This window comes from Myotis myotis, unplaced genomic scaffold, assembly GCF_014108235.1.
Source record: "Myotis myotis isolate mMyoMyo1 unplaced genomic scaffold, mMyoMyo1.p scaffold_m19_p_10, whole genome shotgun sequence".
Lineage (NCBI taxonomy): Eukaryota > Metazoa > Chordata > Mammalia > Chiroptera > Vespertilionidae > Myotis > Myotis myotis.
In genome coordinates, this window is record NW_023416314.1 from 36,193,490 (window position 1) to 36,220,579 (window position 27,090).

General features: G+C 41.0%; 1 protein-coding gene across 2 annotated transcripts in view; it reads left to right on the forward strand.

The window, feature by feature from the left end:
• INTS4 (integrator complex subunit 4) overlaps positions 1 to 27,090 on the forward strand; it is a 92,367-nt gene that overhangs the window by 32,756 nt on the left and 32,521 nt on the right. For both annotated transcript variants that reach the window (XM_036324863.1, XM_036324864.1), the window contains exons 7-15: positions 4,015 to 4,103; positions 4,998 to 5,118; positions 7,452 to 7,523; positions 9,378 to 9,552; positions 12,073 to 12,278; positions 14,549 to 14,691; positions 19,930 to 20,045; positions 22,964 to 23,097; positions 24,021 to 24,178. In XM_036324863.1, the coding sequence (XP_036180756.1) occupies positions 4,015 to 4,103; positions 4,998 to 5,118; positions 7,452 to 7,523; positions 9,378 to 9,552; positions 12,073 to 12,278; positions 14,549 to 14,691; positions 19,930 to 20,045; positions 22,964 to 23,097; positions 24,021 to 24,178 (1,214 nt within the window). The remainder of the gene's footprint in view (positions 1 to 4,014; positions 4,104 to 4,997; positions 5,119 to 7,451; positions 7,524 to 9,377; positions 9,553 to 12,072; positions 12,279 to 14,548; positions 14,692 to 19,929; positions 20,046 to 22,963; positions 23,098 to 24,020; positions 24,179 to 27,090) is intronic.

A 27,090-nucleotide genomic window follows, 5' to 3' on the forward strand; every position in this document is an offset into this window, starting at 1 on the left:
TTCAGCTAGCTAATAGAAGTAATGTTAATTGGGGTGAATGTGAGGTTGTATTCAAAACATAGATTCTACGAAGAAAATGGGGATATGTAATTGAATAGCTCTAGTGTATATGAAAAGCACTTTTAGGAGGATTTAGGTAGCACATTAATAAATATCAGAGTATACAAAGAGGAGTGTAGTATTCAGAGTAAGGACAGTGCTATTCTTGCTGATCTCTGGTTGCTAGGGCTAAACCTGAAGTCAGTTCTGGGAACCACACTTGACAAACTGGAGGATGACCAAGACCCAGGATCATATGAAAAGTTATCAAATGCTTATTGTAGTACTGGTAAGGAGAGGCACAGTGAATTTATAGTATCTCTAGGAGAAGCTGATTGCCTCGCCAAAAGGCCTTACAAAGTGGTATTTCTCTTGTAGAATAATTGCAGGAATCTAGAGACAGGCAATCTAAATCCATGCTCAGAGACCAGATTTTGTTACTCTATCAAAGTGGGTTTGTCTTTCAGAGGAAGATGATTATAGCCAAGCCCCTATGACTGATGAGCATACCAAGTTTATTCTTTGAAAAAAATGAAGTAGAATGAGTTCAGAATGGTTGTTTTGACCCGACTGGCCCCTTCTCTCCCTATTAGAAAAATATTGGGAAGCCAAATAATTAAAGGAAACTTGGCGAGTAAGGACTCAGAGGAAAAAAAGGTCAACTAGATGATTGATCTATTTAGTGGCATGAGACTGTATCAGTTAAGTAGTGTTAAAAAACAAATTCAGCCAGGTATATTTAAAGATCTAATTGGAGCCATTGAATACTAGTAATTCATGAATTGGGCAACATCCCATATAGTAAATAGAAGGATGTTTTGAGGAGTTGTACAAAGTGGGAGGTTTTCGTAGGCAGAAAGATGGGTCAAGGAAATTTAAAAAGTGGATTATTTTGGGCAAGGTTACTTTCCCTTAGGGCAGCCGTCCTCAACCTGTGGGTCGAGGCCCCTTTGGGGGTCGAACGACCCTTTCACAGGGGTTGCCTAAGACCATCAGAAAACACATATATAATTACATATTGTTTTTGTGATTAATCACTATGCTTTAATTATGTTCAATTTGTAACAATGAAATTGGGGGTCACCACAACATGAGGAACTGTATTAAAGGGTTGCGGCATTAGGAAGGTTGAGAACCGCTGCCTTAGGGGAAGGTTACTTTCCCTTAGGGCAGCGGTTCTCAACCTGTGGGTCGCAACACCTTTGGAAATCAGGATATCTGGTCCTGATTCTTTAGCTCTGCCATCCTTTCTGTGTATCTTTGGAAAGATACTCCAACTCTCTGGGTCCCAACCTCCTCTTTTGTAAATGAAAGTTAAATGAAGGGATGGGACTGTCTTTCTTGAGTGCTTTGCAGCTTCCTTTCACAGGGGTCGCCTAAGACCATCCTGCATATCAGATATTTACATTACGATTCATAACAGTAGCAACATTACAGTTATGAAGTAGCAACGAAAATAATTTTATGGTTGGGTCACAACATAGGAACTGTATTTAAAGGGCCAGAAGGTTGAGAACCACTGCTTTAGGGGGGTCTTATCAGGCAGATTACCTCATTAGTGCTGACCAGGAAACTCCAGACTAATTGGTTTAAAATTCCATTCTTGGGAGAAGCTGAAACTGTAGTTAGGTTAGGTCAGTGATGGCGAACTTTTTGAGCTCGGCGTGTCAGCATTTTGAAAAACCCTAACTTAACTCTGGTGCCGTGTCACATATAGAAATTTTTTGATATTTGCAACCATAGTAAAACAAAGACTTATATTTTTGATATTTATTTTATATATTTAAATGCCATTTAACAAAGAAAAATCAACCAAAAAAATGAGTTCACGTGTCACCTCTGACACCCATGTCATAGGTTCGCCATCACTGGTAGGTATTAAGTCTTGGTGGGCTTAGCACAAGTGACTCCAGTTTGGGCCTGTTGTTTCTTTTTAATACTAAGCAAGCAATGATGAGGGAGGGCCACAATGGCGTGAGGATGGAGTAATGGTGGAGTATTTGAGATATAAGATTGAATTAGGTATCTAATGAATTGTTTTGGTTATATTGAGTTTGAAGGTTTGATGTTACAACCATGAGGAGAATTTCAGGCCATAAATAGTTGTGAAGGTCTGGAGTTCAGGAGAGATCAGAGCTGGAGGTGGGTATGTGGAGCCATCAGTATCTAGGGGGCATGAGGATACTCGGTGAGTAAGAAGACTGAAAGAGATCAAGGATGGAGCTATGAGCAAAGTCCAACATTTAAGAGGTAGACAGAAGAAAGCAGCCCTAGAATGGAGCTCAGAAGCAGCCTTATGGAAGAAGAGGAGAAACATATTCCAGAAAAGGCAGGAGGGGGGTTCTCACAGTCAACAGTGTCAAATTTTGGTGAAGGGTCAGCTAGGGTAAGAGGTTTTTATTTTTTTATTTTTATTGATTTCAGAAAGGAAGGGAGGGAGAGAGAGAGAGAAACGTCAATGATGAGAGAGAATCACTGATTGGCTGCTTCCTGCACACCCCCTACTTGGGGGGGGCGGGGAATTGAGCCCACAACCTAGGCATGCGCCCTTGGCTGGAATTGAACCTGTGACCCTTTAGTCTGCAGGCCGTTGCTCTATCCACAGAGCGAAACCAACTAGGGCAAGAGGTATTTTTGACTATTGCAACTCCTGGGGATTGGAGAAGGGGTGGTGCTACAACCATCTAGTGAGTAGAACCCAGGGATGCTGCTAAACATCTTACAATGCACAGGACAACCCCTCACAAAGAATTATCCAGTCTAAAATGTCAATAGTGCGAGATTGAGAAACCCTGGTTAAATGGATAGGTAGTGATGACCGGAACGGTGAGCCAAGGGTTTTTCCCAGGGTTGTGTCTCACGATGCTGAAGAGTGAGCTGTGTGGACCAGGAGATTTAAGCAAAAGTGTGGAAAATTTATTGCAAGTAGATTCAGAATCCCCCCATGGGGAGGGGATGGGCTGCCCGGTAAAGCTTTGTAGTCCAGGGGTGTATATTTGCTGCAAGCTTGCTTCTATATCTATCCATGTTGTCATCTGTTTGATTCCCTCAATTGTTCTTGCCCAGCAATGGATCTGAACTTTCCCTGTTTCTATATGTTCTTTCTCTGTTCTAATGCTGAACTTTCTCTGTTTCTATGCGTTTCTACACCTTGTTGCTGCAGGCCCTCCCTTGTTTTCCCCTGCCTCCCGCTTTGAGTCCAGAAACATTTTATTATTTCTGCTTGGTTGGTTTCTGTGATTAGACTGCTCAAACTGCTGTGTCTGCCTGCCTATGTTCCTCCTGCCTTTGTTTTCCCCTGGACCCCTACCCTATCTGCCTGCGTTTCAAGTTAACCCTCTTAGTAGGTTAAGTGGGATTGAAGAGTAGGTGTAATGGGTTAAGGCATGGAAATGGAAGAGCTGATGGAGTAGCAAGTTCTGGTCAGAGCATGGAATTTAGGATTTTAAAACTCAGACATGGAGTAGTTCTGGATGTTGTTGAAGTCAAGGGTGTTGCTATGACTGTGGGTGGAGCAGAGATATGCCATTTCAGACCAAAGTTAAAACAGAAAAATCTGGCCTCTTTTGGCGGCTTAGCATTAAAATTGTGCAATTATTTCAGAATGATTGTCTATCAGAAATTTGTGCCTTGATTTCACAGATAGGCAAAAAACCATCTCTGGTGTTTGAGCCTGTGAGAGCAGCAGTGGGGGCTCCCAGAAGGCTTTACTGGAATTGTGCTCTTTTAGATGGCGTTTGTGCTATCAGGCTGTGGTTCTGCTTCGAGACTTGAGATGGGAGGGCTCAATCAGAACACAGAGCAGCTGACAGAAGCCAAGAATTCTTTGTGGGCAAAGGCTCAAATAGCTAAAACCACCCATAGGTTTTATGATTAGCATCCTTATCCAGCCACCCTGTCTTCATTGTGAAAATAGTTTAAACATCACCTTGGGGGGATACAAAACTAATAGACTTTTGGAATCCTTGTTTGCAGGCCTGTAAATTGCTGTCTGATGACTATGAACAAGTGCGCAGTGCTGCAGTCCAGCTTATCTGGGTTGTCAGTCAGCTCTATCCTGAAAGGTCAGTGTGGGTGTCAGCCAGCTTTCATTCATTGCTAAGCCATTTTTCTCTCCTCCCACTGTGTAAAAAGCCCACCTCCAGAAGAAAAAAAAAAACGTTGGTTAGATTTTTTGAAGGCAGTGTGAAATAGGGGAAATCAGGATATCTGGTCCTGATTCTTTAGCTCTGCCATCCTTTCAGTGTATCTTTGGAAAGATACTCCAACTCTCTGGGTCCCAACCTCCTCTTTTGTAAATGAAAGTTAAATGAAGGGATGGGACTGTCTTTCTTGAGTGCTTTGCAGCTTCCTCCCTACCTCTACCCTACCCTTTTTAAATCTTTAAAATTGTTTGGGGCCCATTTTAGTAAATACAAATACCAGATAAAGATACTAGGTAGTTTGAGGATAATGATCCCTTATGTAGTGTTTTCCTGGTTGAAAACATTTTTGCAGTAATCAAATCATTCTCACAGTGATTCTGGGAGGTGGAGAGACAGATATAGTAAAAAAAAAAAAAAAAAAAAGACTGATTGGAATTTGCCTCTCCTTTTAGGACCAGATATACAAGTATGTTTTATACTTATTTATTCTGAGATTTACTATATTCACAGCAATGCAAATATGGAATAAACAGAGATTTAAAGTACTCTGTGGTAGCTAGTTTTTGGTATCTTCATAAATCTTTGTACCTCTGATGAGTTAAACATTTTTATTCAAGACAGTGAAAATTTGCAGCACAACTAAAAGGGTTGACTTATACTCTCAGAGTCATTTGTTTACTATGAAATGTATTTCATCATTCCAGGATTTTAATTATTCAATTATCATTTCGATTTGTGCTGTTTATCATTCCCAGTTTATTGAACCTGAAGCTTTGAACTTATGTTTTATGTTTTTTCTTTCTTTTAATTTAGCATTGTCCCAATCCCATCTTCTAATGAAGAAATTCGCTTAGTTGATGATGCTTTTGGGAAAATTTGTCACATGGTCAGTGATGGATCCTGGGTGGTTCGAGTTCAAGCTGCAAAGCTATTGGTAAGTTGCACTATTTATTTATTTATTAAATATATTTTTATTGATTTCAAAGATAAAGGGAGAGGGAGAGAACGATAGAAACATCACTGATGTGAGAGAATCATTGATTGGCTGCCTCCAGCACTCCCCACATTGGGGATTGAGCCCACAACCCAGGCATGTGTCCTGATCGGGAATCAAGCCATATCCTTCTGGTTCATAGGTTGACGCTTAACCACTGAGCCACGTCAGCGCTACAAGTTACACTTTCTTTGTGAACATGTTGCCTGTTACACTTATACAAACATTTTGAGAAACTACAGGTAGGGATAGTTGTAACCCACTATTAGAAATTATAGTGTTTCTTAAAATAGAAAGAAAAAGCTCACTTTCCAATGGAGAAGTATAGTCTTTTAGAGCTTGAAAGAATTTTAAAGACAATTCTATTTACATTTGTTAGCTTATGAGATAGCCAAGGCCTAGGGATTAAAGTAAGTAATAATAAAAATAGTTGCTTCTGTTTACTAAGCACCTTTTATAACCTAGATACTGTGAGGCCATTTACATGATCTCACTTATTCTTCACAGTAACCCAGCAAGGTAGATATTGTTATTCCCATTTTCCAGGTGAGAAAATTGAGGCTCTGAGAAATGAATTCAGCTAATCCAAATAGAAAGTTGTGGAATGGGAGTCAGATATTTATCTCCTGACTTTTAGCCTGGTACTCTTCTGTTTTGCCTTTGGGGATTCAGAGTACATTTATTAAAAAAAAAAAGTTAATTTTTCAGAGATGGAACTGTTTTATAAAAGGAGTGTTGACCTAATAATAGCCTTATTTTATATCTGTGTTATCTTTGAGATGTCACTTGACCTTAGTTTTGGTTTCCTCATCTGTTAAGAGGGTTTGATATCTCTCATATTTACCTCACTGAGTTGTCATGATGCTCAAACGAGATACTAAAAATTGTAACATATTCTATGTGTGATAGTGGGGGTTGTTATAGTATATACATACACACACACACACACACACACACACACGTATCTATAAAATTTTGTGACTATCACAGCAAGAAAATCTGAGATTCTTTTTGGACACTTTCTTTTTGAGGGCCTCCAACACTGCCAGTCTTGGTAAAATTGTTGGCTAAATACTTTGGACATGACTATACTAGACTCAGATACAGTGGTAGCCCTATTTTTATGACCAGTATTTATGAGGTAATTGCTAAAAACTGTGTGAAGCATTTTTATGGAATAATAAGGAATTTGGATGACTTCAGTATTGCTTATGAATTATACTAGAGGCCTGGTACACAAATTTGTGCACGGATGGGGTCAGGCCGGCCCGCCCCAATGGGGGCCGATCAGGGCCGGGCTAGTAGGGGGAAGGGGAGGCGGGAGGTTGGCCAACCAGCCCCACCCCCGATTGGGGTGGGGGTACCGATAGGGGACAGGCCAGCAGGGGCAGGGGCTGATCGGGGCCCCGATCAGGCCAGTTGGCCACTGCAGTGTGTGTCATAGTGACCGGTCATTCTGGTTGTTCCAGTCGTTCCGTTGTTCTGGTTGCTTGGCTTTTATATGTATAGATTGCTTGTTCATAATAAAATACAGGGTTAAACCAGTTGTTATTGATTTTACTTTTTTTTTTTTAAATACATTTTATTGATTTTTTACAGAGAGGAAGGGAGAGAGATAGAGAGTTAGAAACATCGATGAGAGAGATGTCTCCTGCACATCTCCCTCTGGGAATGTGCCCGCAACGAAGGCACATGCCCTTGACCGGAATCGAACCTGGGACCTTTCAGTCTGCAGGCCGACGCTCTATCCACTGAGCCAAACCGGTTTCAGCTGATTTTACTTTTTAATTCACATTTTAAAACTTTGTTTTGGTTCTAGCTGGTGTGGCTCAGTTGCTTGGGCATTGTCTTGTGCACCAAAGGCTTGCTGGCTCGATCCCCATTGTGGGGTGTGCAGGAGGCAGCCGATCAATGTTTCATTCTTGCATCAATGTTTCTCTCCCTGTCTCCCTCTCCCTTCCTCTCTCTCTAAAAATCAATTAAAAAATTTTAAAACAAACAAAAATGGGACTGATAATAGTATTTATTTTGGAGGGGGACTAAATTAATTAATGTATGTATAAAGCACTTAGTGCATGACACAATGAACTCTATTTAGGAACTAGCTGCTGCTGCTAATGTTTTTGTTATTTTCCTGCTGATTCAGAATCCATAGGCATCTTTAATGTTAAGAATAATGTTATCTTTACACATTGACTGCAAACTTTGACTATTGAGATAATGTTCAGATCTTAAAAGATGTTCAGTTTGTTTTGGATTCTTTTTTTTTACAGGGCTCTATGGAGCAAGTCAGTTCTCATTTCTTGGAGCAGACACTTGACAAGAAACTGATGTCAGATCTAAGGGTAACTTGAATTCTCTGTTGTTTAAACTGGGCTTCTGAAATTAACATCAATGTAACAGTATATGCCAAGCTGATATTGGTTTAATTTTGCAGCCCATGCATTTGTTAAATTAAAGTAGGATGATTAGATTACATTTACTTTAAAATCTTAGTAACTTGAACCAAATTAAAAGTTACTTCATTAAATGTTAAATTATTATTATGAAATACTTTGCACAAGTTGTGTTCTACAGAGAAGAACCAGTATGAATTTTCCTTTTCTTAGAAATTGCAAAGGTCTGGTCTTATATTTTAAGATCGTGACATCTGAGGGCTGCTTTTCAGTAGCAGTTCCCATGGAAGAGTGAATCAATTTTTTCTCTGAACTGTAACAAAATGCCTCTTATGGAATGCCTTTAAGCTTTTACTGTGACCGTTCTTTGATATATTTGCCAGAACCCAATATGAGTCTGAGAATATGATATGTTCATTTATTGTCAATATCTTTATTTATTTATTTTTTTGTTAACTCTACCCGAGGATATTTTTTCCATTGATTTTTAAAGAGAGTTGAAGCTGGGGAGGAGGGAGGACATGGATGTGAGAGAGACACATCAATTAGTTGTGCTCCACATGTGCCCCAACCAGGGATGGGGATTGAACCTACAGCCCAGTAACATGCCCTTGACCAGGATTTGAGCCTGCAACCCTTTGGTGTAGTTCTCCCCAGCTCTTTTTTCTTATGCATGTTTTAAACATTGTATGCAGATAGTTTTGTGGTTTTATAAGTCTACTTTTTACATTTGCCACAGTATCATATGATTTTTTTTTCATATTGCTAACTTTATACTTAGCATTTTTATTGATTGCATAATATTCTTTTAAGTAAATGTATCATCATTTTTAAGCTCATCATAATACATTTAGATCCTTCTAGTTTTTCCATCCTAATAAACCACATACAGAATATTATCTTCTGCATATTAGCTCCTTTCTTCTTTTGAGTTATTTGGTAACATAAGATAAATTCTAAGGAATGGTTGAAGAGTTGACATGAAATATTGCCATTTGGCTTTCCTTAATGGCATTGCCTTCATTTGAGGTAAGTGATTGTTTTTTTGTATTCTGGGGGAGAAGTATAAAGAAGGATATGCTCATGGTGCATGGTGAGGGATGGGTGATCCAAAGGTTTCTAAGACACATCACAAGGTACAAACTTTCCTACTGGGTCTGACCCACATCCCTGTAGGCTCAAGTGCTATATTTCATCAGTGCCTTTAAGATGATCAGCCATGAGGATGTGGAGTCACACCAAGAATGTTCAAAAGAGGCAAATTATAAAGTATTTATAAGAGTCATAACCCTCAAGTGGACTGAATATTTACTTTTGTAACCAGTATATTCCCCATTAAGCATTCTGTGCAGAAAATGAATTTACTAGAAGGTTGCTTGGGACCACAATATTGCTCAAATAGAACACAGTGTTGTCAAATGGAGACTTCTACTGGGACTGAAAAAGTTTTTTTCCTAGGGCCAGTGTATTATCTACCTGACATGGTGCTTGGAGGGACACTGCCATTGTTTAGCTCTCTGGTTCTCTCTTTCCTATGTTGTCATCGCAAACATGAACACCTGTCTGATCAACACACTTTTTCACTGTCTTTAATAAGGTTACTATCAGCAGTGATAGACCTGTGAGCCTTTGATCTTTAAGTTGAATTTGCATTTCTCTGCTCTGGTCTATTGAGTATTTTTATTTTTTGCAAGTGTAACTCTGAGAGAGCAGTCTTACTTCCTGCCTACTGTGTTTTCAGGGTGCATCTTATTGTTCCTTCTTGAACCTCCTGCAAGTGGTAATTGTTGTTGTCCTCTACAGAGGAAACGCACTGCACACGAGCGTGCCAAGGAACTTTATAGCTCAGGGGAGTTTTCCAGCGGCAGAAAGTGGGGAGATGATGCTCCCAAGGAAGAAGTAGATACGGGGGCTGTGAACTTGATCCAATCAGGAGCTTGTGGAGCTTTTGTTCATGGATTGGAAGATGAAATGTATGGTAAGTATCCTGTATAATAAAGAACTAATGTTCTAATTAGACTGGACTGTGGAACGACCTTCCGGAACGACCAGGGGGTGGGGCGGGGGCAGGGCCAGGGAGCCTGCGTTGCCAGGCCAGCCATGGTGATCCCAGGCACCCCCTCTTCCGCAGGCAGCAGGAGAGGGGGCTGCTCGGTCCCGGTTCCAGTACCACACCTTTTACAGAGGCAGTGGGAGAGGGGGGCGGCATAGTCCCAGTGCCTCCGGAGAGGCGGGATGTGGCGCCACTGAGGTACTTCAACCTCCCATGGCCCCTCTGCCTCCCCACACCAGTGGGTGGGGGGTGGGACCAGTGCTAATGAGCAGCGAGCCCAGCATCTGGTTGAGTTGCGCACCCCCCCCCCCCCCCCCCCGCTTAGCCAGAAGCTGGGCTCATGGCTGGCAAGTGCAGTGGCGGTGGCTGGAGCCTCTCCTGCTTCTGCGGCAGGCGGGCTGTAGGGAGCGAGTGGTTCTGGACTGTGAGAGCCCCTGACTGTGAGAGGGATGTCTGAGTGCCAGCTTAGGCCCAATCCCCGGGGGGACCGGGCCTAAGCCAGCAGGCGGACATTCCCCAAGGGGTACCAGACTACGAGAGGGTGCAAGCTGGGCTGAGGGACACCCCCTCCCAGTGCATAAATTTCATACATCGAGCCTCTAGTGACTACATAATAACAGTGCTCATTTACTGAGTGACTGCTATGTGTAAGTCATCGTATTGATTGATATGCACACAATGTCTCATTTAGTCTTCACAAAGTATACCTTTTTTTTTATATATAGATCCTCATCAGAGGACATACCCGGAAGGAGGGAGGGAGGGAGAGAGAGAGAGAGAGAGAGAGATGTGAGAGAGAAACATTGATCGGTTGCCTTTGGTACATTCCCAATGGTATCGAACCAGCAACCTTTTGGTGCATGGGAGGATGCTTAACCATCTGAGCCACTCTGACTGGGTGAAACAGTTCCCCCCCATGCCCCAACATAGCAAATTCCTTTTCTCTGCCCTGGATCCTTAAGGAGACTGTAATATACTTTCAGCACTCCAAAAAGTTCAGTAGAAATTGTTATTTACCTGCCTGTAGCCAGGCAGTACATGCAAAGTAAGAAACCAAGTTTTTACTTTATGTTTCCAAGTTTTTGCTTGGAATTTTATCATCTCTGGTCTCATGCTGATAGGAGTTTCTGTGTGATTGCTCTGATAGAGTTGCAAGAGTTACACATGAATCAATGTGGTATAATAGATAAAGCCCTGGGAAGAAAAGCCAGCAATTAACATACTTAGGTCCATTTCTGGCTTGCTTTGTAATTAGCAATTTCACATTTAAATTACATTTTTTGTGAAGTGGAGCAAATTCTTTTCTTCTCATTAGAAGTAGGAATTCATAACTACCAAGAAAAGTCTGAGTCATCTCCCTTCAGTGTATTAACTCTGCTTTTAAAGTGTCTAGAAACATTTCTTATACAAAAACAACTTATATTTGTGAGTTTTAACCACAATTTGAGTGGTTTTCTTTTCATTTTTGAAACTGTACATTGTGTTGCAGAGCCATGGGGGAACCACTGCAACAAAATGAGCATCTATAAAAGTCTAGTGAGCATTGTCTGTAGCTTCCTCATCTCTGTATCCCGGCACTTAGCACAGAGCCTGGCATGTCCTTCACGTTCAGGAAACACTGTTAGTGAATGAACGAAGGGCTTCCTAGATTCAGTAACCTCACTGTTACATATTCTGAGCATTCCAAGAGTAGAAGACATGGCTCTATTTTCAAGGTGCTTACAAGACCTTGCGATAGCTAATGTTGAGCTTTTAACATATGCCAGGAGGTGTGTTATCTGCTTTACTTACATCATGTCATTCAGTCATCCTAACTACTCTGTAAGGAAATGAGTATTATCTCCATTGAACAGGTGAAAAAATTGAGGTGCTAAAGTTCACCTCCAAGTTTGTGGAGGGATTATTCTTCACAGTTCACTGTGTGATCCCTATCATTCCAGAGCATTTACCTTTAACCACTATACAATGCTAGTCTATATAACAACAGACCTGGACACTGGTCTTATCTCTCCTCTGACTTTGAGGCAAGTTAATGCACTTTGTTGAATCTTATCTCTAAAATGAGAATAATGGTATCTAACATGTTTTAATAAAATATTATTTTGGCTACCTTTTTTTAAAAAAACACACAAAACTTTACTGTAGTTGAAATACTGAGATAAATAAAAACTTAGTTTTCAAGAAGTTCAGTTAATGGAGACAGATGTGTGACTCGATCACAAGTCTGGACAGTCGAGATCTAAACCTTAGTCCCTGTGACACCAACGTTCATGCTTTTAGGTTGAAGTGAAGGTGGAAGCTGAACCTGTGAGCATGGAGATCTCCCAGTGTTTTTAGGGAAAGAGGAGTAGAAAGCAAAAGGCAGAACTGGATGAGAAGGAATCCTTGGATTTTTCCCATGGCTTTTAGTTTGATACGCAGTTGTATTTGTCTCCTTTTGTCTAGAGGTCCGCATTGCCGCGGTGGAGGCTCTCTGCATGCTGGCCCAGTCTTCGTCCTCTTTTGCTGAGAAGTGCCTTGATTTCCTGGTTGACATGTTTAATGATGAAATTGAGGAAGTACGTCTACAGTCCATACATACCATGAGAAAAATCTCCAACAATATCACCCTCCGAGAGGATCAGCTAGACACTATCCTGGGTGTATTAGAGGTGAGCAGTCACAGTTTGTTACTCATTTCTTCATCAGTACTTATGGGGCTCCACTTCTTGTTAATTTTTAACCAGGCATTCTGCTGGGTTTTGGTGATACGATAAAGTACAGGTAGCACAGTTCTGCCTTCTCATCACACAACTCCACCAAGATGGAGGAGACTGATGTTAAACAGGAAATTCGAACAAAGCTTAGTGTTGCTGTGATCAGGAAAGGACAGGACTCCCTGGGAATACAGAGAGTATCTAATCTGAATTGTCTAAGGTAAGGTTGGGGAGCTAGGGAAGAAAGAAGGAATATAGTGGACACTTGAAGGAGGAATAGAACTTAATGAGGCATTTTCTAAGGAAGAAGTAGCACTGGTGGAAGAGTACAAGAGTACCAAACAGAAGGAGTAATGTCTAAAGCTCCAGAGGTAGGAGTGGGTATGATATAGTCAATGAATTCATTGTAATTGCAGCATTGAGTTGAAGAGATGGAGGAAAGGAAGGAAGCGGCTATAGATAAAGCAGGGACTAAATAATGAAGAATTATTCTCAGCTTTTGATTTAATTCTTCTAGTGAGTCATAGGATATTACAGCAGGAAGGGATCTTAGGGGTCAGTTTATTGAGCCCTGGAGTTTTACAGAAAAAAAAAGGTAATTTGTTTGATGTCACATAGCTAGTGCTTGGCTATGCCAGGATATAAACACAGATTTGCCTCCCAGGCATGGTTCTTGGATTATTTTTGTAAAGTGTCTGGATTTTATTTGTAAGTACTGAAGTTTTTCAAGATACTAGTAAATTTAATTTGGCCTCTGGCTTTCTTTTTTTTTTTTTTTTTTCGGATATTGTGAAAGGGATAATAATTTGATATTTAGTCATTAGCACTTGTTACAGATTTCTGCTACATAAACAGACTGACTGGATGCTTTGATTTTGAAGTTCTCTATTCTCTATTATTCTCTCAATTTTTTAGTACTTCTATTAAAATTTTCCCCGAGTTATCTTTATTTATAATTTTTCATGTTTTTTTTCCTAAGAAGATAAATTTATATTATGTAGATTGTTCTCCATGGATAGTCTCTATAATGTGCTCCTCCTTTTCTTTCAGCTTTTTCCCCCATCATTTCTCACCTTGAACTTTATGCAGTAGTCACTCCGGGCTTTTATTATATAAGATTGGATCATCATAGATTGAGGATACGGCTATCCATTTTGCCTTAAATTTAATCATCATGCTTCTCTTCACTATTTTGCCTTCACTGTAAATTTTCCCCCACTGCCTACAAACAGCCACTTTTCACCTGGCAGACGAGCTTATTCCCAGGATCTACGTTAGGCAGCATATCTGGAAAGCCTTCTCTGACTAACCCCCCGCCTCCGACATGGGCTAAATAGCACTTCTCTGTATTTTTATAACACCCTGTGATATTTATCAGTATGTTTCCAGCTTTTAAATTCTTTTTTCTTACATAAATACTGATTTCAGAGAGAAAGGGAGAGGGAATGAGAAATAGAAACATCAGTGATGAGAGAGAATCATCGATTGGCTGCCTCCTGCACGCCCCACACTGGGGGGTCAAGCCCACAACCCAGGCATGTACCCTGACCAGGTATCGAACTGTGACCTCCGGATTCATAGGTCAATGCTCAACCACTGTGTCACACCAACCAAGCTGTTGGTGACCTTTTTTAATCATTTTAGTGAGGTTGAGCAGGAAATGGGGAGGAAGGAGGCCGCTTCCCTGATGTCATCTTGTACTGCTCTCTCTGTTTACTCTGCACTAGCTACACTGGTTTCCTTGCTATTTTTCAGCATATTTCCACCTCATGGCCTTTATGTGTGCTGTTCCCTTTGATTATCTGGTGTTAAATGCCCCACCTAACCCAGCACTCTTTCCCTTAACGTGCTTTATAGTTTCTTCGTAATACTTAACACTATCTGACCTATGTATATTGCCTTTGCATTAGGATGAAGCTTCTGAGAGCAGGGATTTGATTATAATTACTGCTGTATCTCCAGCTTTTGGTACTTAGTAGGAGCTTGGTAAATGTTTGGCTGTTTACTAAGTGCCCAGTAAATGTAGAATGTATAAACAAATGAATGAACAAATGAATGAATTTTTCAAATCTCAGTTCATATGTCACTTCTGTCTTCTCAACTACCAGCCTCTCCCAGAAAATTGAGACTTTTTTGTCCTGTACTGTCATTGTAACTTATACACTTCTCCATAACACCTAATTCATAGTGACTGCTAATAGTAATACTATCTTTTTTTTTCAAAGGATTCATCCAGAGATATTAGGGAGGCTCTTCATGAACTCTTATGCTGTGCTAATGTTTCAACCAAAGAAGGGATTCATCTTGCACTGGTGGAGCTGCTGAAAAATTTAACCAAGTACCCTACTGATAGGGATTCCATATGGAAGTAAGGAATTTTTTGTGCATTTGCTCACTGAGTCAAATAACATCGTAAATATACAGTCTTGATATTATTCACTAGAGGCCCCGTGAATGCGTGCACGGGTAGAGTCCCTATTGGCTGTCGGCCAGGACCTCACTTCCCCTGGCTGCCTGGGCCTCCCTTCTCCTAAGTGCCTGCCGCCGCCAGCCAGGGCCTCCCTTCCTGTGGTTGGCCAGCCAGCCTCGCCCCCTGGTCGAACTCCTGGTTGAACTCCTGGTTGAGGGGACAATTTGCATATTAGGCTTTTATTATATAAGATTGGATCATCATAGATTGAGGATACGGCTATCCATTTTGCCTTAAATTTACAAACCTGATTCAACTTAACTAAACTCTCGGGAGTCTGATTCCTAAATGGAATATTTTATTTTAGATTATTTATTCATTTGTCCATCCATCCACCTAGCAAATATATGCCTGCTATGTGCTTCCTATGTGCCAAACTCTGTGATAAGTGTTCGAAGTACAGAGCTAATTAGATTTCCTTTTTCTCCTGTGTAGTGTTAATCACTGCTTTGTCCAGTTTGGATTTTGTACAGGATCACAACTATCATTGTAAAGATTAGAGGCAGGGCCAGCACTTGGTCTGCAGATTCAAAGTCTTAGTCATTTCTCCCCTTGATTACCTCTAGCTTTATTGACTAGAATCAAACTGTTAACACTGTTCATGAATTGCTGTTTGAAGAACTACTTGCTTACATTTAATATAAAAATTAAATGAGTGTGCTTCCCTTCCACGCTCTCTAAAAATCAATGGAAAAAATATCCTTGGGTGAGGATTACCAACAACAACAAAAAGTGTGTGCTCCACATATTTAAATGAGCTTATGTGATGAGATCATGCCAACTGTGTAGTTTCTTGATTTCCAGAAAAATTTATTACTCAGAGTCGAAAATGGTCGAATCAGGTACTTGGGAGAATGTTTTCATTCTTCCAAGAATAAAAGATACATTAAAAATTGAAAATACTGCCCTAGCCAGTTTGGCTCTGTGGATAGAGTGTCAGCCTGTGAACTGAAAGGTCCCAGGTTCGATTCCAGTCAAGGGCACATGTCCGGGTTGTGGGCTTCTTCCCCAGTGGGGGACTTGCAGGAGGCAGCTGATCCATGATTCTCTCTCATCATGGATGTTTCTATCTCTCCCTCTTCCTTCCTCTCTGAAATCAGTAAAAATATATTTTTTTTAAAAAAAAGGAAAACCAGCCTGGCGAGTGTGGCTCAGTGGTTGAGTGTCAACCTATGAACCACGAGGTCACAGTTTGATTCCTGGTCAGGACACATGCCTGGGTAGGGGCTCGGTCCCCAGTAGGGGGGGTGCAGGAGGCAGCTGATCAATGATTCTCTTTCATCATTAATGTTTCTATCTCTCTCTCCCCTTCTCCTTTCCTCTATGAAATCAATAAAAAATATATATTAAAAAAAAATAGCAGAGAGTTCTTGTTCTAGGTAACACTTTTTTTTTAATCCTCACCCAAGGATATTTTTCCATTGATTTTTTAGAGAAAATGGAAAGCAGTAGGAGAGAGATAGACAAACATTGATGTGAGACACATCGACTGGTTGTCTCCCGCACGTGCCCTGATCAGGGCCAGGGATTGAACCTGCAACCGAGATACATGCCCTTGACCATAATTGAACCCAGGAACCCTTTAGTCTGCAAGGTTGACACTCTATCCACTGAGCCAAACCAGTGAGAGCTAGGTAATATTTTTGATATCTGGTTATTTGTTTTGCTGTTTCTTCATGTTTGTTCAGTCCAGTTCAGCTCAGTTTGATATACATATATTGATTGTCTTCAAGGAGCACTCAATCATTTGGTGTGTGGGGTTGGGGTAGGGAGAAATACCTATGTCAGTATCTGTACTTTTTTGGGGACACAGAAGGAATTCATTCTGCTTGATGGAAGGGATTGTTATATAGTGTTTAGCAGTTTATTCTTCTTGCTTTAAAATAAGATTTGTGGCTATTTGGTTCACCCAGAATATTTATGGCAAGACTGTCTTTATTGATATTTGTAGACAGAAAACTCCTTCACCTTAAAGTGCTCCAAAAGATTTTGGAGTGACCTAATTATCACTTGATTTTTTTTTCATCTTTCCTCATGAATGGTGATGCAAGCAAACCCAGGTTCCTCTGTCTGCCACAAAGAAAGACAAACTCTTGAGACAGGTGCTGGTGAAAAAGGAAAGATGTTTATTTGAATGCCGGCATCTTGAGAAGATGGGGGACTTTTCCAGTCCTCAAAAAGCCATCTTAATAATCTCAATGCAGGCAGAGGCTTTTGTAAAGATGGAGATGGAAAGTGTAACAAAGAGATTGGGGAGGGGAATGGGGAGCGCAGCTCTGAGAAGGGGGATCATTGGAAAGGGAGAAGGGCTGAGGGACTGGGAATATGTCACTTCTCAAGCTTCCTCTCCTCATTTTGGAACTTTCTTCAAACAAGAATTTGTAGATTTACTGTGGACACCTGTGGATCTTCATGGCTGGTGCCAAGCAGCCCTTTCTCCCCGGAACTTCTTTAAGCTATAAAATAGGGTAGATAGCCCTAGCTGACTTGGCTCAGTGGATAGAGCGTCAGCCTGCGGACTGAGGGGTCCCAGGTTCGATTCCGGCCAAGGGCACATGCCTTGGTTGCGGGCTTGATCCCCAGTGGGGGACATGACATGCAGGAGGCAGCCGATCAATGATTCTCTCTCATCATTGATGTTTCCATCTCTCTCTCCTCCCTTCCTCTCTGAAATCAATAAAGAAATATATTTTTTTAAAAAAAGGGTAGATAAAGAATGAAAACACAGGGCTTTATTTACACACTTCAAGAAAACAGAGGGGTGGCTGCAGCCTTGAGAAAAGGTAAAACACACAGCCTTTATTTCTTAACTGAAATGTTAAGTCAAGGTTACAGTGGTTTATTTAAAATATCAAAAAAGAATGTGATAAAAGAGTGAAGGAATAGTCACAGTGGCATGTTTTTAAGACACTGCTAAAGATGGGTACATAAATGAAAGTTTTGAAGGACATGTTTGTTGTGTTTATATACCCTTAGTGTATTCATAACAAATGCTTATTGAACACATGTTATAACCCAGTCACTGTGTTAGGTGCTGTGGGGATTTAAAAACGGATTCATCTCAGCCCTAGCCAGTTTGGCTCAGGGGATAGAGTGTCAGCCTGGGGACTGAAGGTTCCTGGGTTCGATTCCGGTCAAAGGCATGTACCTTGGTTGCAGGCTCCTCCCTAGCCTGGTTCCTGGTCGGGCTTGTGCAGGAGGCAACCAGTTGATGTGTTTCTCTCACATCGATGTTTCTGTCTTTCCCTCTCTCTCCCACTCTCCCTAAAAATCAATGGAAAAATATCCTCGGGTGAAGATTAACAACAACAAAAAACAAAACAAAATTGGATTCATCTCAGAAACCTAGCCTTCAAAATAGCAGGTAGGGAGAGAAGAAAGACATGTGTAGATAGGGAGGTGGATGAGATCTTAAAACATATTACAAGTCAGACTCTCTAGAGGCCCAGATACTTAAGGGTCTCTGAGGGGACCCAATTAATAACTCCTGTATTCTCCACCTGAGATCTGAATAGAAAGAGATAAAATAAAAGAGTGGCACCTGGAAGCCAAACTACAACCTTTACAAAGTCCCCTTAGCATAGCGAGTAAAAGCCCTGAGAGAGGTCAGAAAATTAGTGAAGTGAGTTGTTTCCACATAGAAGGAAAAACAGGACTAGGGAAAAGTTTACTAACAATGTCAAGTGTTTTAAATGCAATACCTTCCATATCCCATATATCCACAAATTTGTTAATGGTGTTTGTTTTCTTTCTTTTGCCAGTCTGCCTATTCTCCAGTCCCTGGTGAAATCCATCTTCTTTGTGATACTTTCTCTTATCATAGTAATTTCTTCTACCTTTGACAGGTAGAAAGCAGACTATCATTCATTTGATAGTTCATTACCTTGTGTTAGTCATGTTTGCCGCAGCTGGATCATAAACTCATTGAGAACAGAAATTAAGATTTATATTTATTTTCAATTCATCACACCTTTTAAACCAGAACTTAACAAATAAAAAATAATAAAAATGCATAATTCCTAGCACACATGTAGTTCTTTTTTTTTAATATGTTCTTACTGATTTTTAGAGAAGAAGGGAGAGGGATAGAAAGATAGAAACATCAATCAGCTGCCTCCTGCATGCCCCACATTGGGGAGGGAGCCAGCAACCCAGGCATGTGCCCTGACTGGGAATCGAACCGGCGACCTCTTGGTTCATGAGTTGACACTCAACCACTAGTCCACACTTGTAGTTCATGATAGTTTATTAAGGACCTTAATGTAGTTATAATAGTTAACTGATAGCCAATTAATAGCCAATTGATTTCTTACTTTATGACAGACCAGAGGCCTGGTGCCTGGATTTGTGTACCAGTGGGGTGCCTGGGGCTGTACTCTGGGGATCAGGCTGAAACTGGCTCTCTGACCTCCTCTGAGGGGTCCCAGATTGTGAGAGGGCACAGGCCAGGCTGAGGGACCCCACTCGTGCATGATTGGGGCCGGGGAGGGACCCCGGGAAGGCTCCAGGGTGTGTCTAGCTGGTCTCGCCCAGTCCCAATCAGCTGGACCCCAGCAGCAAGCTAATCTGCCGGTTGGAGCGTCTGCCCCTGGTGGTCAGTGCATGTCATAGCAACTGGTCGAGCGGTTGAACGAAGGGTTGGACGCAGCATATTGTGCTTTTATTATATAGGATACCTAAGAAGCTCTCCAGCAGACTTCCATTCACTAGTACTGGATTAGTTGGTTACTTGCAAATCAGTCACTGGAAAATATGGATGGGGTTGCTATGATGGGTTTATTAGACCAATTGTGGTTGAGCCCTTGGGCTGGGCCTGTCGTCTCTGAGCACTTTGCTATCTACCTTATACCTGAGTAAAATCAGGGTTCTCTTGGCCAGGAAGATGGGGGAAATGGTTGTTAAGTAACCAGTGGTAATAGCAGCTATATCAGCTCTTTTGTCTTCATAATAACCAAATTTTTAGACAAATTAACTGAGTTTTAGAATAATTGAATGACTTGTCTGAAGTCATAGAAGGAGCAAAACTAGGTGGTTGAGAACTTGTAATTCTAAATCAGGCTTTCTGATTTGAAATCCTAGTACTTTGAAAAGCATTTATTAACTTACTAATGCGGGCTCTCATTTTGTTTATTTCAGATGCCTGAAGTTTCTGGGAAGTCGACATCCAACCCTGGTGCTTCCCTTGGTTCCAGAGCTCCTGAGCACCCACCCATTTTTTGACACAGCTGAACCAGACATGGATGATCCAGCATGTATCCTCTGTGCTTAGGACAGACCCTACTGACTTGGCAGGGAATTCTAGCATCTTTTCCTGTGGTGTAGCTTAGGTGGTCTGAGTTTTATTTTTTATTTTTTCATTTCTTTTAGGTAAGAGTATATCCTGAGGTAGCCTAGCCTGGAGGTTATTCTCAGCTTTCTTGTTTTCACAGTAATTGCCCTTTGCCATTTAATACAAATACTTTTTACACCATTTATCGAACACCTGCTATATTCCACATACCATGTAAATGCTTTATACATTTTATCAATGATCTTCCAAACAACCGAGGAAGGAGGTATTATTCCCAGCTTACAGATGAGAAAACTGAAGCTCAGAGAGGCTAAGTAACTCTCCAAGCATTAAATCCGGGATTCGCAGTCAGCTACCTTTGGTTTAAAGCCTATGGACTTTCCCCTATGTCAGTGATGGTGAACCTTTTGAGCTTGGCATGTCAGCATTTTGAAAAACCCTAACTTAACTCTGGTGCCATTTCACATATAGAAATTTTTTGATATTTGCAACCATAGTAAAACAAAGACTTATATTTTTGATATTGATTTTATATATTTAAATGCCATTTAACAAAGAAAGATCAACCAAAAAAATGAGTTCGCTTGTCACCTCTGACATGCGTGTCATAGGTTCGCCATCACTGCCCTATGTCTTATTGCGTGTTTAATTTGATATGCAGCCTGAATGAATGGATGCAGCTGAGCTACTATGCCTCTGATACAAGTTCAATAGGTTTATGATTGCCATGGACAGCATGCTGTGCAATTGGATTATTTTCCAGTCATGGGAATACATTTACATTAGTGCATTCATGCTCTCCCATGGTTCTTTTCACTCTATGCAAGACCATTGGTGAAGTTTAGGGATTTGATTTGAGCCCTCTTGCAATCCGGGACCCCTGAGGGGATGTCGGAGAGCCGGTTTCAGCCTGATCCCCGCAGGCTAGGCCGAGGGACTAGTGCATGAATCTGTGCACCAGGCCTCTAGTAAAAATATATTTTAAAAATATTAAAAAAACAGCACACTTTTTTTTTTTTTTTTTACAGAGAGGAAGGGAGAGGGATAGAGAGCCAGAAACATCGATGAGAGAGAAACATCAATCAGCTGCCTCCTGCACAACCCCTACTGGGGATGTGCCGGCAATCAGGATACATGCCCTTGACCGGAATCAAACCTGGGACCTCTCAGTCCACAGGCCGACGCTCCATCCACTGAGCCAAACCGGTTAGGGCACGACACACATTTTTAAAAGCTGTTAAAGTACTTTTCTTAGGGGGTAGTTGGAGGATTGTGTTATTTAGGAAATGTGTTTGGCTGTAACAGAGATCGCCCCCAAATGGAACTTAAAACAAATTATGATTTTTATTTGTTTCTAATGTAAAAGAAGTTGGAGGTAAGCAGTCTGGTGTTGGTATAGTGGCTGCACATTATTCCTGGTGATCCAGGGTCTTGTTTCTTTCTGTTGTGCCATTTTCAGTTGCCTGTGATTATTACTAGAGTTCCAATCATCAGGTTCAGGTTCTAGGTAGGAAGTTATAGGATATTTGGAATAAAATCAATATTCTATTAGTAAGGAAAAAGAGATGAGTGTATATTGTATAGGCAGATAGCAGGATCTGCCATAAGGGTACATACAGAAGATGGGAAGTTATATTTATCTTTTATTTTAAATTTGTAATTTTCTCTGTTATAAAATTAATATGCATAGAAAGAAAATCCCCCAAAATAGAAAGAAGAAACTTTGTAGTTAACATCTAAAGTTCTACTATCCAAAGTAATCAACTGTTAATATTTTGGTGTATTTTCTTCCTTTTTTAAAATCTTGGGGTTGGGATTTTTCTTTTAGTTTTTTTTTTTTTAATACATATATATTTCATTAACAAATATTTGATAATAGGTAGCTGTCATATCTTCTACATTTTAGAGTCTGCCTTTTCATGTGTGACAAAATGCTTATGATACAATATTATAAATTCTCTATAAGCATAATTTTTAATGATTGTATAATACTCCATCAAGTAAATGAAGTATAAGTTGTATAGTTATTCTCCTGGTTTGGGATATTTAAGTTATTTCTGATTATTTGCTATTATAAAGGTTTCTGTGCTATCTTATTATTTACTTAGAATAGATTTAAGATGTGGAATTATTCAACATTCGTAAGACACTTACTATCTAGTACCAAATTATTATCCAAAGGTATTGTGCCATTATATACTTTAGTAGCCAATGTACCAAAAGTTTCCACTTATTAGTATTCTCAACAGCAGCAGGCATTATTATTATTGTTGTTGTTATTATTATTATTATTATTATTGACCTGGTGCACGAATTTGTGCATGGGTGGGATCCCTCAGCTTGGTTGTGATCGGGGCTGGCCGGCCAGGGGGAGGGACCGCGGGAGGTTGGCCAGCCATGGAAAGTCGGTTGTGGGAGCGCACTGACCACCAGGGGGCAGCTCCTGTATTGAGCATCTGCCCCCCTAGTGGTCAGTGCGCGTCATAACCAGTTGACTGATCGTTCGGTTATTTGGTTGCTATCTTGAAGTTTTTCTCTTCTTTTGTCAATTTCTTATTTTTTATTGTTTGCTTGTTTATTTTTTTAATCTTTATTGTTGAAAGTATTACATAGGTCCTTCTTTTTACCCCACTAACCTCTTCCAGCCCTCTCTTGCCCCTTCTGCCCCCCAGGCCCTCCCCACAGGCATTATTTTTTAAAACTTTTGGTAATTGGGATAATATGGAGTAGGATAATCTGTCTCTGTTTGAATTTGCATTTCTGTATTAGAAAATTGTAGTCACTTAGTGGGAATTTTGGGGGCAGGAAGTGGGGACACTAGATTCTGGCCAAACTCAACCTTTTGTACCTCCAGGCTTACTTAACTCACTCATCCATCAGACATTGCAGTTTTGGTTCTTATCTTCAATGCTGCTAAAAGCTGTCCAACAATGCCAGCATTGTTCTCGGATCATACCTTCAGGCACTATGCCTACCTCCGGGACAGTCTTTCTCATCTTGTTCCTGCCTTGAGGGTATGTTGAAAAAAACATCTTTTGTCCTTGTTTTTGGTCCTTTGTGGTTATTAAATAGTAGAAAACAGACTATATTCTCTGAAAAAGGATTCATTCATGCTCTTTCTCTCATGAGCTCTATCCCATTGTTTTGTACTTTTGCTTCTCACCTTTTAAAAACGATTCATTTTTTAAATGTTCTTAGGTTATTGATTATGTTATATCAGGCTCAGTTGGTTAGAGCATCAGACCGATACACCAAGGTCGCAGGTCATGGTCAGGGCACATACAAGAATCAACCAATGAAGCATAAATAAGTGGAACAACAAACCGATGTTTCTCTCTGAAATCTATAGTAATAAAAATGTAATATGCTAATTAGACCGGACGTCCTTCTGGACGACCTTCCAGATGAAGCCGGGGCTGCGTGGGAAGCCTGGATCCTGGGTGCTGGAGGAAGCCAGTGCCGGCAGCTGGGAGAAGGAAGGCCTACTCTTGTATGAATTTCGTGCATCGGACCTCTAGTCAATAAATAAATGAGAGAGAAAAATTTTTAATTAGGCCAAATTAAAGTTGGACTTAATGCAATAAAATAGTTTGGTCTTGATTTGGCTCTGATAAAAATGAGAGTGATTATAAATAATAAATAAATAAATAAGTAAGTAAGTAAATGTGGGAACATTAATTTTTAGTCCTATTTCTATGGTTAGCCCATTTATTTCAGTTAGTAATGGAAAATAATAATATACCATTCTCTTTTTCTCCTTGCAGCTTGTGGCTATTTCATTTCCTCTCCTCTTTCCCTTTCTCCCATTGAAGCTGGGGAAGGGGAGAAAGGTTTTTTATAGAATCCCCTAGCTTTTTGTTCCTTTTACTTTATTTGGCTCACTTTTTTTCTGGTTATTTTGTTTCAAAAAGTTTATGACCTGACTATGTTTGCTTAGTTATCAGGTAGAAAACTTGTGTCATCAGCTGTTTCCCCCAATATCACGCCTCATGAGGATCCTTCCCATCAGTTCCTGCAGCAGAGCCTTGAAAGGGTGTACAGTCTTCAGCACCTGGACCCTCAGGGAACCCAGGAGCTGCTAGAGTTCACCATCAGGTGAGGTAATCGTCCCTTTCCTTTGACAGTTAGCATTGTTGTTCTGCTCTGCTTGACTGTTTTGATTTTCATTGTTGGTTACAGGCTAGTTTTTCTGACTCTATAGGCCAGTGGTTCTCAACCTTCTAATGCTGCGACCCTTTAATACAGTTGTGGTGACCCCCAATTTCATTGTTACAAATTGAACATAATTAAATCATAGTGATTAATCACAAAAACAATATGGAATTATATATGTGTTTTCCAATGGTCTTAGGCGACCTATGTGAAAGGGTCGTTTGACCCCCAGAGGGGTCGCGACCCACAGGTTGAGAACCGCTGCTATGGGCCAATGCTCACACATTATTTTAGGATCTGTTTATATTTGGATTAGGTTGGGGTTTGAGCATGTTATATACAAAGAAAAACTCTTTCTGTACATGACCAGATTGATGATTAGTACAAGACTAGAAAGAGTTACAAAGAAGCTGTTTTTATCTGTTCCGTTCCTTGTATATTATTTAGGACTAGAGGCCCAATGCACGAAAATTCGTGCACTGTGGGGGGGTTTCCCTCAGCCCAGCCTGCCCCCTTTCATAGTCCGAGAGCCCTCAAGTGATGTCCTACCGACGGCTTGGGCCCGCTCCCCAGGGCGGGGGTGGGGCAGGTCTAACCCGCAGTCTGGCGCCCTCTGCCGGAGGCCACTGGGCTGATCAGGGGAAGGCGCCACCCCCATCATCCCACTGCTGCTGCCACTGCCACTGCCAGCCACCGCAGCTGCCGCCCTCGGCCCTCACAGCCACCAAGGTGTTTTCATCAACATGGATTCCAGTGCCTTCACCACAAAAAAATGACAACTTTCCTTAGGCATTTTCAAGATGTATCTTTCATAGGCTATGACATTTCTTTCTTTCTTTTTTTTATCCTCCCTGAGGATATTTTCCCATTAATTTTCAGAGAGCATGGAAGAGAGAGGGAAAGACAAAGAAAAATATAACATGAGAGGGACACATCGATTGGTTGCCTCCTGCATGAGCCTTGACCTGGGCCCACAGCGCAGCAGCCGCGGGGGCTGCTGATCAGGTCCTGCCTCTCTCTCTGGCCCTTGCTGCAGTGCTGGCTCCTGATCAGGCCCTGCCTCTCTCTCCGGCCCTCGAAGCAGCCACGGCGGCTCCTGATCAACCCCTCCCCCGGCGCAGGCACGAGAAGACCCCCCCCCTTGCTGTGGCCCCGCCCCCGACACTGCAAGTCCCCACCCACCCGCGCCTGCTGTGCGTGCAGCCTGCTGATCTGTCGTTACTGTGATGGCGTCCTGGACAATTTGCATATTCCTCTATTATTAGTATGGATAAGTGGTGGAAAATGCGAAATAACAATGGTTTAAACAGGAGAAAAGGCTAATTCTTTCTCATAGACAGGACAGAGTTGAGATGGTCATCAGGGGCCTAGGCCTAAAGCTTCAACTCTATCTCCTCTGTATTCCTGCAGGAAAAAGGAAAAAACAGGAGAACAGCATTATTTCTACCCTTATCCCTTTTAAAGCCACTTCCCCAAAATTGCATGTTTTAATTTTATTTGCATCCCATTGACTGGATTTTGATTTACATGGCCATATCTAGCTGCAAGGAGCTAGGAAGTGCAGCCTTTATTCTGGGTGCCCAGTGCTTAGTTAACATTCAGTGACTCTGTTACGCAGGAGGAAGGGAGGATATGGGGAATAACCAGCAGGCTCTGCTAATCTTACTGGAATGTCCTGAATGTTTGAAAATAATTGAAACCCATTAGTCTTTAGCAAAAACAATATCCATCTGCTTTTGTAAATAAAGTTTGATTGAAACACAACCACACTTTTAGGTACTGTCTACGCTGCTTTCATGCTATAATGTCAGATTTGAGTAGTTGCTGCAGAGATTGCATGGCCTGCAAAGCCTAGAATATTTACTCTCTGACTCTTTATAGAAAAAGTCTGCCGACTCTGAAATGATATTTTAGTCACATTTAGAGCCACTATCTGAAGTTGTTGGCCCTGAGCTCAGGAAAATAAGCTCTACTTCTTGACTCAACCCTATCTAAATAAACATAGGTTTTTTAAGTCCTGTTAGCACTAAAGCAAGTACAAAATGCACAAAAGTAAGCTAATATCAGTTGGCTATAAGTAGGTGCTCAGTAAACACCCTTTGATTTGAGTGATCCTCATGATCTGGGTCTTATGAGGTGGTAGTCCTGCTGGGTGTCTGGCTGGTCAGACCACTGTTCTAGTGCTGTGGTCAGTCCTGGGAACTATGTTTCTAACCTGAGTGTATTCTGAGAGGATGGCCAGATGGTGACAGATTCAGAAAGGAAAGCAAGCGGTGCCATACTTATTGATGACCTATAATGTTTTACAAACATTGCAGGTAGATGTTGTTCCCAGGTCACAGAGAAAAAATGGAAATTTGGGGAAGTGAAGCAATTTGCTAGGAAGTAGCAGAACCAGGATTTAAATCTATATTTGTTTGACTCTAAAATTGATTTTCTCTGATAGGCAGCAGTGAAGGAGATTCTTGTATGAAGTGGAGAATAACTCAGATGACCCCTAGAGTTTTTAAGAACTTACAGGGATGGGCAAAAGTAGGTTTACAGTTGTAATACAAGTAAATAATACAATATAAAATAATACAAGAATAAGCTCTGTGTTTTGCATACTCACAACTGTAACCCTACTTATTCCCTGTGTACTTCTTTCAAATCAGTTAGTTACCTACAAGAGAGCTCCCATAAGACTGTCAGCTGATTTCTCAATAGAAACTTTGTAGGCCAGAAGGGATTGGCAAGAAATATTCAAAGTGATGAAAAGCAATGACCTACAACCAATATTACTCTACCCAACAAAGCTATCATTTAGAATCAAAGGCCATATAAAGAGCTTCCAAGACAAGAAAAAGCTAAAAGAG